At 44.0% G+C, this 15,542-nt stretch overlaps 2 protein-coding genes across 2 annotated transcripts in view; both read left to right on the top strand.

Moving 5' to 3' along the window:
- Positions 1-7,692, top strand: part of traf1 (TNF receptor-associated factor 1) — a 35,925-nt gene extending 28,233 nt beyond the window's left edge. The window contains exons 9-10 of the mRNA XM_042100583.1: positions 1,230-1,378; positions 6,755-7,692. Coding sequence (XP_041956517.1) covers positions 1,230-1,378; positions 6,755-6,973 — 368 coding nt within the window. The 3' untranslated portion in view covers positions 6,974-7,692. The remainder of the gene's footprint in view (positions 1-1,229; positions 1,379-6,754) is intronic.
- A 337-nt stretch (positions 7,693-8,029) lies between these two features.
- Positions 8,030-15,542, top strand: part of phf19 (PHD finger protein 19) — a 47,327-nt gene continuing 39,814 nt past the window's right edge. The window contains exons 1-4 of the mRNA XM_042100578.1: positions 8,030-8,272; positions 9,877-10,193; positions 13,482-13,563; positions 13,944-14,042. Coding sequence (XP_041956512.1) covers positions 10,020-10,193; positions 13,482-13,563; positions 13,944-14,042 — 355 coding nt within the window. The 5' untranslated portion in view covers positions 8,030-8,272; positions 9,877-10,019. The remainder of the gene's footprint in view (positions 8,273-9,876; positions 10,194-13,481; positions 13,564-13,943; positions 14,043-15,542) is intronic.

Here is a 15,542-nt window from a genome sequence, read left to right as displayed (position 1 = left end):
CTGTGTTGCTATTGTCCAGCGTTCTACACGTCCAGGTACGGCTTTAAGGTGTGTACTGTGTTGCTATTGTCCAGCGTTCTACACGTCCAGGTACGGCTTTAAGGTGTGTACTGTGTTGCTATTGTCCAGCGTTCTACACGTCCAGGTACGGCTTTAAGGTGTGTACTGTGTTGCTATTGTCCAGCGTTCTACACGTCCAGGTACGGCTTTAAGGTGTGTACTGTGTTGCTATTGTCCAGCGTTCTACACGTCCATGTATGGCTTTAAGGTGTGTACTGTGTTGCTATTGTCCAGCGTTCTACACGTCCAGGTACGGCTTTAAGGTGTGTACTGTGTTGCTATTGTCCAGCGTTCTACACGTCCAGGTACGGCTTTAAGGTGTGTACTGTGTTGCTATTGTCCAGCGTTCTACACGTCCATGTATGGCTTTAAGGTGTGTACTGTGTTGCTATTGTCCAGCGTTCTACACGTCCAGGTACGGCTTTAAGGTGTGTACTGTGTTGCTATTGTCCAGCGTTCTACACGTCCAGGTACGGCTTTAAGGTGTGTACTGTGTTGCTATTGTCCAGCGTTCTACACGTCCAGGTACGGCTTTAAGGTGTGTACTGTGTTGCTATTGTCCAGCGTTCTACACGTCCAGGTACGGCTTTAAGGTGTGTACTGTGTTGCTATTGTCCAGCGTTCTACACGTCCATGTATGGCTTTAAGGTGTGTACTGTGTTGCTATTGTCCAGCGTTCTACACGTCCAGGTACGGCTTTAAGGTGTGTACTGTGTTGCTATTGTCCAGCGTTCTACACGTCCAGGTACGGCTTTAAGGTGTGTACTGTGTTGCTATTGTCCAGCGTTCTACACGTCCATGTATGGCTTTAAGGTGTGTACTGTGTTGCTATTGTCCAGCGTTCTACACGTCCAGGTACGGCTTTAAGGTGTGTACTGTGTTGCTATTGTCCAGCGTTCTACACGTCCAGGTACGGCTTTAAGGTGTGTACTGTGTTGCTATTGTCCAGCGTTCTACACGTCCAGGTACGGCTTTAAGGTGTGTACTGTGTTGCTATTGTCCAGCGTTCTACACGTCCAGGTACGGCTTTAAGGTGTGTCCTGTGTTGCTATTGTCCAGCGTTCTACACGTCCAGGTACGGCTTTAAGGTGTGTACTGTGTTGCTATTGTCCAGCGTTCTACACGTCCAGGTACGGCTTTAAGGTGTGTACTGTGTTGCTATTGTCCAGCGTTCTACACGTCCAGGTACGGCTTTAAGGTGTGTCTGCGGCTCTACCTGAATGGAGACGGCGTCGGACGGGGGACCCACATCTCGCTCTTCTTCGTCATCATGAGGGGCGAGTACGATGCCCTGCTCACCTGGCCCTTCCGACACAAGGTGAGTGTCATCCTCACCAGTGCACTATAGGCCTTCTACTACCCTGCCTTACTCACCAGGGCAAAAGCCTTAGAGTATAGGCCTTCTACTACCCTGCCTTACTCACCAGGGCAAAAGCCTTAGAGTATAGGCCTTCTACTACCCTGCCTTACTCACCAGGGCAAAAGCCTTAGAGTATAGGCCTTCTACTACCCTGCCTTACTCACCAGGGCAAAAGCCTTAGAGTATAGGCCTTCTACTACCCTGCCTTACTCACCAGGGCAAAAGCCTTAGAGTATAGGCCTTCTACTACCCTGCCTTACTCACCAGGGCAAAAGCCTTAGAGTATAGGCCTTCTACTACCCTGCCTTACTCACCAGGGCAAAAGCCTTAGAGTATAGGCCTTCTACTACCCTGCCTTACTCACCAGGGCAAAAGCCTTAGAGTATAGGCCTTCTACTACCCTGCCTTACTCACCAGGGCAAAAGCCTTAGAGTATAGGCCTTCTACTACCCTGCCTTACTCACCAGGGCAAAAGCCTTAGAGTATAGGCCTTCTACTACCCTGCCTTACTCACCAGGGCAAAAGCCTTAGAGTATAGGCCTTCTACTACCCTGCCTTACTCACCAGGGCAAAAGCCTTAGAGTATAGGCCTTCTACTACCGTCGTCTTGGACCTACTACTAGCAAGTGCAAAAGTCTTACTTGCAAATCAAAAGCCTTGAAGTACATACTATAACTTAAATTCAATGAGTATGTCACTGCCATTCAGAAACGTGCACAACAAAGATTATATGTTATAATGTGCACAACAAAGATTGTGTGTGTGTGTGAGTGAGAGCCCCCGCTGCTGCTACTCTACAAAAGTACCCCCCCCCCCCCCCCCCCCCTGCTGTGCTGCTCCCCCTGTACCCCCCGCTGTGCTGCTCCCCCTGTTTCTCAATGCTAACCATCACCTGCAAAAACACACACACACACACTGCCACCATGATCACCTGCAAAAACACACACACACTGCCACCATGATCACCTGCAAAAACACACACACACACACACACTGCCACCATGATCACCTGCAAAAACACACACACACACTGCCACCATGATCACCTGCAAAAACACACACACACACACACTGCCACCATGATCACCTGCAAAAAAAAAACACACACACACACTGCCACCATGATAATCAGCCTCCCCACTCCCAGCCTATCAGACATAAATGACATCACACGCCTAGCACGCACAATAGCCGCTGACACAGACCAGCCTCTGAACCAAGTGTCCACACTGTTTCCATCGGGCTGCGGATACAGAGCACTGAACTGGACACAAGACCTATCCACTACTACCAGAAGCCGTGGGGCAACCGTGGCCTACTGGTTAGCGCTTCGGACTTGTAACCGGATGGTTGCCCCGACCAGTTGGCACGGCTAACCCCTCACTGCTCCCCGAGCACCGCTGTTGTTGCAGGCAGCTCACTGCTCTGGGATTAGTGTGTGCTTCACCTAACTGTGTGTTCACTAATTCACTAATTCACTACACTAACCCTAGGAAATTGGGATAAATGCAGAGACCCAATTTCCCTCACGAGAGCAAAAGAGTATATATACTATCACAGTGCTGACCAAACGTATGTAGCGTTGCCCCCACCACCATCACAGTACTGACCAAACGTACGTAGCGTTGCCCCCACCACCCCTGTCTGTTCTGTGGACTTGTGTCTGAAGGAAGTGGTACGTTCCTCCGTCTGTGTCTGAAGGATATAAGACACAGACCTTCGATTTCCAAAGGGGCATCACGGCCAACACAAGGGGCCATGGCCGTCTGGCCGCCGTGAAATTCCCACCCTGCATACTTTGATAATACAGTAGATGCAGAAATTACAATGTGCTGTTTCAAATTCAGTGTCACATTTTATTGTGCACTTTTTTAACATGTCACGGCATACTCTCTGCTTGAGGCTAAGATTGTGTTTCTCTAGTGTATTGTGTTTAAACTGCTAAGATTGTGTTTAACTAGTGTATTGTGTTTAAACTGCTAAGATTGTGTTTAACTAGTGTATTGTGTTTAAACTGCGAAGTGCCTGCACTGTCGGCAAACTTTGTGTTCCCAAAAGTTAGGGTAGCGACTGCAACATTCGCAGCTCATGGAGTTCGTCTCCTTACAGTACCTCAACCAGCTGAATTCTCGCAGCCAGTCTTCCCGAAAATGGGGGGTTGGGGCCTTTTTGGCCACACTAACCTCTGACTCTGACTCATCATCCGACTGTGACTCTAGACTCTGGTACTAGCACACTAGCTGCAGGTCGGAAGAACGAGTCTGTTCGCTTGCTCATTGTTCAGACGCACGTAGCAGGTTGTGATACCCGTCTCCTTCCCACAGACGTTTACAGTATGTGTGCTCGATTATCTCTAGGACCCTCCTCCTCCACACATTAGCCACTCAGAGGCCATTCCTTATCCTTCTCACACTCATTGGCCTGCCACAGATAGACTCCAGATTCATTGGCGCGCCCTTTCCACATTTAACGTGTAAAAAAAAAAGGAACTAATTTACTGGTCGCACATGTGCGACTGGATGTAAAATTCAGTCACACACTCAAATTTTGGTCACAAAATGCAACCATTTGGTCGCAGTCTGGAGCCCTGATTACATATGGGGATGTGATATACAGTATGTTACATATGGAGATGTGATATATGTTACATATGGGGATGTGATATATGTTACTTATGGGGATGTGATATATGTTACATATGTGAATGTGATATACAGTATGTTACATACTGTATGGTAATGTGATATATGTTACATATGGGGATGTGATATATGCTACATATGGAGATGTGATATGTTACATATGGGGATGTGATATATGTTACATATGGGGATGTGATATACAGTATGTTACATATGGGGATGTGATATATGTTACATATGGGGATGTGATATACAGTATGTTACATATGAGGATGTGATATACAGTATGTTACATATGGAGATGTGATATGTTACATATGGAGATGTGATATATGTTACATATGGGGATGTGATATATGTTACATATGGGGATGTGATATACAGTATGTTACATATGGAGATGTGATATGTTACATATGGGAATGTGATATATAGTATGTTACATATGGGGATGTGATATATGTTACATATGGGGATGTGATATACAGTATGTTACATATGGAGATGTGATATATGTTACATATGGGAATGCGATATACAGTATGTTACATATGGGGATGTGATATATGTTACATATGGGGATGTGATATACAGTATGTTACATATGGGGATGTGATATACAGTATGTTACATATGGAGATGTGATATGTTACATATGGGGATGTGATATACAGTATGTTACATATGGGGATGTGATATATGTTACATATGGGGATGTGATATATGTTACATATGGGAATGTGATATATGTTACATATGGGGATGTGATATACAGTATGTTACATATGGAGATGTGATATGTTACATATGGGAATGTGATATACGGTATGTTACATATGGGGATGTGATATATGTTACATATGGGAATGTGATATATGTTACATTGGGGATGTGATAAGTATAGTATATAAGCATATATACTCTTTTGATCCTGTGAGGGAAATTTGGTCTCTGCATTTATCCCAATCCGTGAATTAGTGAAACACACTCAGCACACAGTAAACAGTCAGTGAGGTGAAGCACACACTAATCCTGGCGCAGTGAGCTGCCTGCAACAACGGCGGCAGTGAGGGGTTAGGTGCCTTGCTCAAGGGCAGTTCAGCCGTGCCTACTGGTCGGGGTTCGAACCGGCAACCCTCCGGTTGCAAGTCCGAAGCGGTAACCAGTAGTACCGTAGTAGGCCACGGCTGCCCCTATGTTACATATGGGGATGTGACATATGTTACATATGGGGATGTGATATACAGTATGTTACATATGGGGAAATCAAAAATCTAGAATCTAAAAATATTAGAATAAAACATTTATTATACAGAACTGTCGACCTGAAATGAGCTCTAATTAGCTAGTTAAAGCTGCAGTTGGCAAGATTATTTTGATCATATTCACTGAAACCGACACTATGCTCCGACAGCATAACATAAATCAGCCGGTTCTAGAAAAAACATGCACTTCTACGTCCACCTAGAGCCTGATATTTGTTTTGCAAAAAACCACAGCTCCCGGTTCTTCTGGTCCAATCAGAGCAGGGCTGTGTGAGGTCTGACTGTCACAGTCTGGTGCGCACTGACGAGCACAAACTCGATGAGAGGGTGCTTGTGGTAGTGGGGGAGGGGCATGAGATTTGTAAACATTCAAAGTCCCCTCAAACTGTCAGACTTGCCAACTGCAGCTTTAAGTCCAAACACAATGTTTCCTGAAATGAGCTCTAGTTAATGTTTCCTGAACTCTAATTAGCTAGTTAATGTTTCTGAGCTTTTAATCTCTCTGTCTGGGCAGGGCATTGGACTTTTCTATGACATTCTATGTTTTTTTAGATGCACCTGTATGTGCTTTTGTGTGTTTCATGTTATATGTGTTATATGTAAGACAGGTCTCACTTGCGCTCAAGCCTTATCGGTGCTCACAGTCCAGGACTAAAGAGTCAGAAAGACTGGCTGGGCCACTTCAGAGAGACTAAACCCAGGGATGACCGGAGCACTCAGAGAACATTTACATTTTTTTTAGAATTGTGCACCTTAATAAAAAAGGTTTAAACGTTCTCTGAGTGCTCCGGTCATCCCTGGATGTGTTATATGTGTGTGTGTGTGTGTGTGTGTGTGTTATAAGCCTTTTCGCTGACATATTGTCAGGTGAGAGAGTTACCAGTGTGCTTTCAGCTTCATCTCTTGCCTTCACCCTCATGTTCAGGATTTCAGGAAGGTGCAAATTAAACGGCTACAGGCTTCCCATTAGGTAACTGAAGATCTGTAAAACATCCTGTTTTTTTTAACCAAATGCACAAAGCACTATAATTACCTTCATTGCAGACACAAGGCAGACACAATTTCCATGTGTTTTTACAGTATGCCAGTGTTCTGTATCAAACAAACTAATCAACTCCGTCATCATTATTCCAGGTTCTTCTGCCTGGGGGCTGATCCTCTCCCTAACTGAGTTTGTCTCCGTTAATCCCTCCATTCACCCAGATTAGGAGTGTCTCGGTATACCGTCCGCCTAGATTAGAAGTGTCTCGATATACCGTCCACCTAGTGTCTCGTTATACCGTCCGGTATCGACAAATATCTATAATATGTTAATAACACAAATATGATAGTATCATAAATATATTTTATTCATCTGGTTGCCTTTTCCTTATCCATTAACTGTTCCCTAGGTCACATTCTTTCTTATCCATTAACTGTTCCCATAGGTCACGTTCTTCCTGATAGACCAGAACCAGAGGGAACACGTTCTGGATGCGTTCCGACCCGACCTGTCCTCCGCGTCCTTCAAGCGGCCCACTTCAGACATGAATGTGGCCAGTGGCTGCCCCTGCTTCTGCCCGCTGAGCAAGCTGTCCTCGCCCAAATACGCGTACTGCAAGGGGAACACACTCTTCGTCAAATGCGTTGTGGACACCTCTTCCTAAGGATGGGATCGGAACCTCCTCCCGAACGGAACCAGACCCAGAACACAGCTGGCTTGATAACAGACCCGACCCCGGCTTCAGAACCCAGAACTGCCCCAAACAGCGTATTTCCATAAAACTTTGTTGTGCTAATTAATTGACCTCTGGTAGATGAACAACACAACAGATCAAAAAGATTAATTTTGTAGAACTATAGTTTATATAGGTCACACAGATAAAAAAGACTACAATCATTTTGTAATACTATAGTTTGTGTATGCCAAACCATAGGTTTAGGGAAACAGGCCAAATCTGTTCAAAAGTCACACTAGGAGGTCATACTAAATAATTACATTACATTTCTCTGAAACCCCCCTAGGGCCCTTTCATTTGAGAATGACTCACTTCATTTAATTTGAAAATGGTCCATGCAAAAGTATTCTGAATATTCCTGTAGAAATCACCTGAAAGCTTTCAAGGGTTTTTGTTTCATACACGCTCAATAAATGGTTTCACTGTGAGTTGGAATAAGATTACAGGCAGCTATCTTACCAAGGGGATTTCTGACAATGTGATGAACTTTTACTTTCTTTGCCACAGTACAGATTTACAGTTTTTTTTATATGTTTGTATCAGGACAACTTTGTATGATGTAAAGCTTTGTACTTGCAATTTCATTTTCTGTGTTATTTATTCAATTGTTCAAAGGCACACCATGATAATAAAATGATATTAATGTGCTGAGATATGTCCTGCAAAGTTTGTCACCCTCCATCAACACACACACAAGTCAATTTGTGACAAATATAGGCAGGCGTAGACATAGTTAAGAACCACCCAGCAGAATTTGCAAAACAACGACAAGAAAATTATTATTATTATTATTATTATATTGTTATTAGCATAGGCTACCCTAGTGCTGTGAATGGTGTGGATACCGAATGCCTATTGACGTTTGTTTGCGGTTCAAAATTCCTTTTGCCCTTTTAGGGAAAAATACAAACACATCGGTGGTCTCTCCGAAAGCTAACTTGCTGTGTAATTTTCCATGCAATGTCATTGGACAGAAAGCTAGACAATTTGAATCAAACTTTGAAATCCCGACCTTCCTGTATGATGATGCTGCCATAGTAATTACATAAGCAAAACGTAAATGATTCGCGGGAAAAAGTGAAAAAATGGCGACTTGCACAGTCTGAACTCAAGCGCTGCACTCTCGTTAACTACTAAAGTATTACTTTGCGAATGGACTATAGTGATTCTGAAGTTATTAATGCGTTTTGTGAACTATTGCCCTTAAATCGGAGAGCATTCAATCAGGTAAGTAAGAACAAGAAAACGAATTGTGACCCCTGGATAACTGTAATGTATGATAGCAGTTAACTCATCCAAGTTGGACTTACGTTAACATTTTTGCAGGTTTTCGCCCTACGTGTTTTTCCTCACCATTTTAAAGATGTCATGCCAGTCATTACGTTTAAATTGTTGACAGCGTTTTGTTTTTTAAAATCTGATCATTCGTACGTTACACTTGGCAACTAACGACACTTGGTTTGGCGCTAGATGAGCAAAGTTACCCGATGCACTAACGTTACGTTGCTGATCCAGTAACGTCTCTGTTTGCAGAGCTCACGCATGGTAAGAGTTTAGAAGGCATGCCCTGACCGCCAGTTTGTAGTACGCTTTGATTGATGAATGATATGCTGCAGAAACGCCATGAGAAAGAAATGCTTCAGTGGATTGCTTATAGCACTTACAGTACAAACAAAATAGCAAGAGCATTACAACGGCAGCAAGCAGCAGCGGCAAGGATCACTGCACATCATACAGTAATGTTAGCTCGCTAGCGTGTCGATATCTATCACCGTAAAGTGTGTCCTGTAGTGTTGTACGTAGTTTAACAGTGAAAAGTATGATTAGTTTGGGCGCTAGTTTCAATGTTGACTCATAGGTCTTGCTTGCACTTGTTGAAATGAACTCGTAGCGTAGTTTTGAACCGCTCGTCTTCCTTCAGTTCAGCGATTCAAAGCAGGACGTAACAAAAATGTGTAGGAGGGGCTAGCTACAGTGAGCAACTTTCCACTGTCCAACTTCTACTACAAACCAAGTGCGCATATCGACCTTTCATGGTATAAATTCGTACCAGCCAACAAGACTAGTTATAACAGGCAGTGTTAAAATATACGTGTAAAAATATAACTGTCTGAAAGTGATTAAGGGCTGCGCCGAGACCTCAGGGCGTTTCTTCAAGCGCTGCCCTACTTTGCCCCGGCAAGCATTAGTTTTGATATCAGTCATATCGTGGTGCAACTGACTCAACCGACAGTCCCCCGGTGAAGTCACAAAAAAAATAGAACATCCTGAGTGATCCTTGCCGGTTCTCACTACTGTTCTGAGACTGAGGATGTATTAATCCGCCAGGCCCGCCCGTGCGCTTCACTTGATGTCTTTCTCGACAGCTCACAAAGTTTAAGATTTGAATAAGCGGAGAGCTTATTGGTTTGAGCACAGTTGCGGTCGGTGACAACTCCTTATCAACATGACAGGGACTTTCTGTGGTGCGCTGAAATCTGTCTGAATGATAGCTGTCATGTTGGCCTGTCAAGGATATGCTATGACTGTTTATGGATAAGACAAGGAGCAGTCACACTGCTTCTTGTGCTGTCAATAATGCAGTCTGTGAAAAGAGAAAAAAAAAGAAAATTAATCAGCTTCAGTTGTGGATTTGGACTGATGTGTTCCTGTTGAGTTCTAAGTACTAAGTCTCTCTCTCTCTCTCCCTCTCTCTCTCTCTCTCTCTCTCTGTGTGTGTGTGTGTGTGTGTGCACACATGCATGCATGTGTGTGTCTGTGCTCAACCCTGTGTGTGCGCCTGTGCATGTGCATGCACGTGTGTGTGTTTGTGAATGTGTGTATTCCCACAGGTGTGCTTGAGTGAGTGAGTGTGTTGGAGTGAGTGAGTGTGTTGGAGTGTGTGAGTGTGTTGGAGTGTGTGTGAGTGTGTTGGAGTGTGTGTGTGTGTTGGAGTGTGTGTGTGTGTGTGTCGGGCTGAGTGGTGAGAGCGAGCATGCTGGAGTCGGCCTACAGAGACGACTACCTGGCGGCTGACCAGATGGAACCCAAGCGCCTGCTGCCCAAGCGAGAGCGCAGCGTGAGCGAGCTGGAGGCCAGCCTGACCGTGGGCCAGTACGTCCTGTGCTGCTGGTCCGACGGCCTCTACTACCTGGGCAAGATCCAGAGGGTGAGTGCGTGCATGTCTGGACCGCTGATCACAACTCACACCAAATGGACTTAATGGACATCAGGGAGGGAGGGATAGGTGATATGGTAGTAGACCTAAAACTAGCACAGTGTTTCAGTGACTAAGTTTACATACACAGCAATAATGTGACTATTGACCTTATTCAGTATAAGACAATATTGCAATTATGGGGTTTACATGAGTTGTTGATAGAATATTCCATTCATATTACCTTTTGCATGTTACACAGCATAGTTGGATTATTACTAGCAAAGGCAGTTGATTCTGTAAAAGATCTGCACTGAAAATTCTAATAGTATGTTATAGTGTGATTAAGGTGTATTAATGCATACAACGCACTTCAATAATGCAACTAAAATTAGAAAACTCCACGTCTTAATTCAATTATTGCTTTTACCAACTATGACCTTTTTCGGGTTAAGGCAATCAGAAAATGCTGTTACCATGGCAGCATCTTGAGAGGGCTGACCTCTTTAAGGACTGACCTCTTTAAGTTCTGACCCTGGGACCACTCTTTAAGGACTGACCTCTAAGTTCTGACCTTGGCACCACTCTTTAAGGACTGACCTCTTTAAGTTCTGACCCTGGCACCACTCTTTAAGTTCTGACCTCCTTAAGGACTGACCTCTTTAAGTTCTGACCCTGGCACCACTCTTTAAGGACTGACCTCTTTAAGTTCTGGACTTTAAGGACTGACCTCTTTAAGTTCTGACCTCTTTAAGGACTGACCTTTAAGTTCTGACCTCTTTAAGGACTGACCTATTTAAGGACTGACCCTGGCTCCACTCTTTAAGGACCGACCTCATGTCTTTGGAGCACAAGTGCATGCTGTGGTGTCCATGGTTTGTACAGTCATTGGTGTGTTATGTGTATATATATGTGTGTGTGTGTGTGTGTGTGTGTGTGTGTTAGCAGTGTGTCCTGATTTAGCACCATGGGATAACATTCAATTAGAGATGAGCTGTAATCTGATTATTCTATATCAGAGGTCATTGAGCTGCTGTTACCTGTATCTGCCTGTAGATATGACATCTGCATCTCCTAACGCAGTGGTTCCCAAACTGCAGTTGACATACATGACATGCGTCACATGTCCAAGAGCAGTGGTTCCCAAACTGCAGTTGACATACATGACATATGTCACATGTCTTCTAGAGCAGTGGTTTCCAAACTGCAGTTGACATACATGACATGCGTCACATGTCCAAGAGCAGTGGTTCCCAAACTGCAGTTGACATAGATGACATGTCACATGTCCAAGACATACGTCACATCTTTTAGAGCAGTGGTTCCCAAACTGCAGTTGACATACATGACATGCCTCACATGTCCTAGAGCAGTGGTTCCCAAACTGCAGTTGACATACGCCACATGTCCAAGAGCAATCACATGTTTAAGAGCAGTCACATGTCAGTCATCTTTAAAATGCTGTCCAACACTCGCTCCGATGGGACATTACTGGCCAAAAATGATGTCATCCATGTGGATTGGCTGATCTCTCCAACAGGAAATTGACAGCTCATCCACCAATCCACATAGACAATAAGTGTGCAAGTGTCAACCAGTGATTGTAAAATGTGGGTGGAAGTAAGCACTTGAGGGACACCATTTTAAAGATGATTGGATGCTAACTGGCTGAAGCTAACCTTCCAAACCCTGACCCCCTTCTCTGCGTAAGAGCTTAAAAAAATAAAAAAATAACATTAAGAAACTTGTGTTTTATTAACATTGAATAAATGTGTTATGTTCTCACGGTATGTTTAGTGTCATTATGGTTTGTATTGTGAGTGGTGTGGCATGAGAGGACTGTTTGTGAAACACTATCCTGGCGAAAGCTGCAGCTCAGACCCTCTGACCCTCTGGCCTTTTTCGCCAACAGATAACCGGTTCTGTTCTGGTTCCACTGACACTTGTAGGCCTTTTCCGCCAACAGATAACCGGTTCTGTTCTGGTTCTGTTCTGGTTCCGTTCTGGTTCCCACTCCAGATGTTGAGCCGGAGCATTTCAGCCAAACATAAACTGATCCGGAACCTGAAGAGTTGTTTTTTCCTGTAATCCGAAGTGGGTGCTTACTGCACACTACACTGTCTACTGATGACATCGAGGTTCCGCTCAAAACTGGTGGAAATGTCGGCTGGTTCACTAGATAGCACCGAGGTTTAAAGAATTCTGAACGGAATAGGTTCAAGAAGCAGTTCTCTGTTGGTGGAAAAACGCCGTGTCCACCCTGTGTGTGCTTGGCGGACAGCGGACTGCAGATGGCATGACACCCTGCCCCTTCACGCCGTGTCCTCGTCACAGGTCACTCCTGTGGATGGAAACAGGGTGGACTGCCTGTGTGAAGGGCTTCTGCTGACCACTCTAAAGACAAGACACACACACACACACACACACACACACACACACACACACATACACACACACACCATTATGGTAAGCGGAACCTAGGATGTCATCAGTAACAGTTTTACGGAACTTACACAGTTCTGGTAAGGGGTGTGTATGAAACTGTACATATTAACAGCCTCATGGGAATTCCATGTAGACACACACACACACACACACACACAGTGCATCATACAGACATGTCTTACATCCTATATGTTCCCAAACCTAGTGTTTGATGTTCTAAAGGCTTCACTTGATGTTTGATGTTCTAAAGGGTTCACTTCCTGTTTGCTGGAGGTGGTGTTTGATGTTCTAAAGGCTTCACTTCCTGTTTGCTGGAGGTGGTGTTTGATGTTCTAAAGGCTTCACTTCCTGTTTGCTGGAGGTGCTGCTGCACGTCCCTCTGATTGGCTCTGCTGGGGTCAAGCCAAGTCACTGTGTTTATATAGCACATTGTAAACAACAGGAGTTGACCCAGAGTGCTTTGCAGTTGATGCAACAAAGATACAAGGACATCAAAGGACGCCTACAATCCTGTTTGTGTCCTTTTTGTCCTCATCTGATTGGGTGTCTCCAGTGTCCATCTGATCTCATTGGCTATCTTTGATGTCTCTTAGTTGTGATTGGCTGTTTCTGATATCCTCTTCTGGTTGGTTGTCTCTAACATTCTGCGTTCTGATTGGGATTTGATGTTTCTCATGGGTGTGTTTTGTAAAAGTGACGTTGAACTCTGAGCATCCATCAGTTTGAACACACTCTCCATGTCCCTCCACTGTACTCTATGGGACCGCAGTCCTGGTTGGATGTACCTCATGTCCTGTTCTGATTGGCTGTCCCTGATGCCCCTCTGTTCTGATTGGTTGTTTGTTTGTGTTCCAGGTCAGTCCCCCAAAACAGAGCTGCTTTGTTACGTTTGAGGACAACTCCAAATTCTGGGTCCTGTGGAAAGACATACAACATGGTGAGTTGAGAGCACACACACACACACACACACACACACACACACACACACACACACACACACACACACAGTCACACAGACATACAACAGGGTGAGTTGAGAGCACACACACACACACACACACACACAGTCACACAGACATACACCATGGTGAGTTGAGAGGGACAGGAGGAGAGATAGTAGTTTGGACAGGAGAGCCGGCACCATCAAGTAACTTTTCATTTCAAATGATTGGCATTGAAGCAACACCCCACTCAAATATCAAATACGTACAAGCATGACAGTGAGTGTGTCATTTTAGTATACCAGGCTGAGTATGATTCATGTGTGTGTGTGTGTGTGTGTGTGTGTGTGTGTGTGTGTGTGTGTGTGTTCTGCAGCTGGAGTGCCCGGTGAGGAACCCAAGTGCTCTGTGTGCTCGGAAATAGTGTCGGTACCAGGCACCAATGTCATTCTTATCTGCGGCAAATGTGGAATAGGTGAGTCTCCGCCTGACCCAGACCCAAGCCGCCCCCCCCCACACACACACACACACACACACACACACACACACACACACACACAACCCACTCTCTAGATCAGTGTTTCTCAAAGTGTGGTCCGCAAGCTAACCCAAGTGGTCCGCGAGCAGACGTGGTAAAATATAATATAGTTTTTTGCAATATTGAACCAAATTGTATGTAAATCCAGACAGTTCTGCAACACTGCTTATGTAAGCTACGCCAGTTTAAATGAATCTTCTGACACAATAAGCAAGGTGCAAAGACAATAAGCAAGGTGGTTCAGTGTAGTGTTGCACGGTGCACCGATACTAGAAAAGTATCGCAATACCCTGAAATTAAAAATGTCACGATACCTAATTTTATTAGTATCGATACTTTTAAGAATGACCGTGTTGTTTTGAAGTAACATGTGTGTGCGCAAGGCATGCTTTTAGTGCCTCCTCCCCTATAGCCTGTGCGTCATTTCTCCTCACACACACGTATGCTGTCGGAACAGTGAGACATTGCTGCTAGTTTAGGGGCTGTTGTGACACATAATAATAGGCTAATATCAAGTTGATTTGCTCACTTGCATCTATCAAGTTTGTGTTGCTAACCTACCTATTTAGGTAATTTAGGCATTCTATTGGGTTTAAAGTCATTTAGAAATAGGCTACGCAACCATGGCAAACTTTTACATCTGGAGAGAGCTCCTTGCTAACTATCCCGCTAGCTCAGGTCATGTCTGTCATTCGTGGGGTGGTCACTAAACTCATTCATGAACATTGCAAGACACTTAGCTCTTCTATGATCCCAGAAAGATTTTCTTCGACTTGTTAGTTTTTTGAACATTTATTTTATCTAATGACATAGAAAACATAATGAATTGCATCCACATATCCTTACGCACCATGCGCAACTATTATTCACTAGCCTAAAACCGTGAGGCTGAAGGCTACTCTCACGTAGCCTATATCTTAAAGTGACAGGCACTCAATTACACCAATGTGCACTCAATCAGCCTTACACACCACATTAAAGATATGCCTAAGTGTAATACTTTAAAAATCAATATGAAGTATTCAAATTACATTTTTTTAGCCACTAATAATTATGCAGATTATAAAATACTATACATTATTAGCAAAATAACTTTATATGAATTCCAAAATATATCAAATAGAATCATATGACATAAGTCATTATTTTCCGTATGTGTGTGTGTGGAAAGTCGGGCAGAATCTAGGATGGCCACTGGTATGGTGATCACACTATATTCAATATTACTGATGACGTGGGTGGGGGCCCCCAAATCAAATACATTTTTTAAAAAGTATCGAAGAAGTATCGAAATCGCAATTCTTGACCTGGTATCAGTATCGAAACTATAATTTTGGTATCGTGACAACACTAGTTCAGTGAGTAGGCTGTTGAAGTAGGTGAGGTTTTTTTTATTGGTTAAGTGGTCCTTGGTCTGAGTGTGTTGGTGAAAGTTTG

Source organism: Alosa sapidissima, chromosome 8 (genome assembly GCF_018492685.1).
Source record: "Alosa sapidissima isolate fAloSap1 chromosome 8, fAloSap1.pri, whole genome shotgun sequence".
In the NCBI taxonomy this organism is placed as follows: Eukaryota; Metazoa; Chordata; class Actinopteri; order Clupeiformes; family Clupeidae; genus Alosa; species Alosa sapidissima.
Note: the sequence above shows the minus strand (reverse complement) of the source record. Positions and strands in the feature narration are given on the sequence as shown.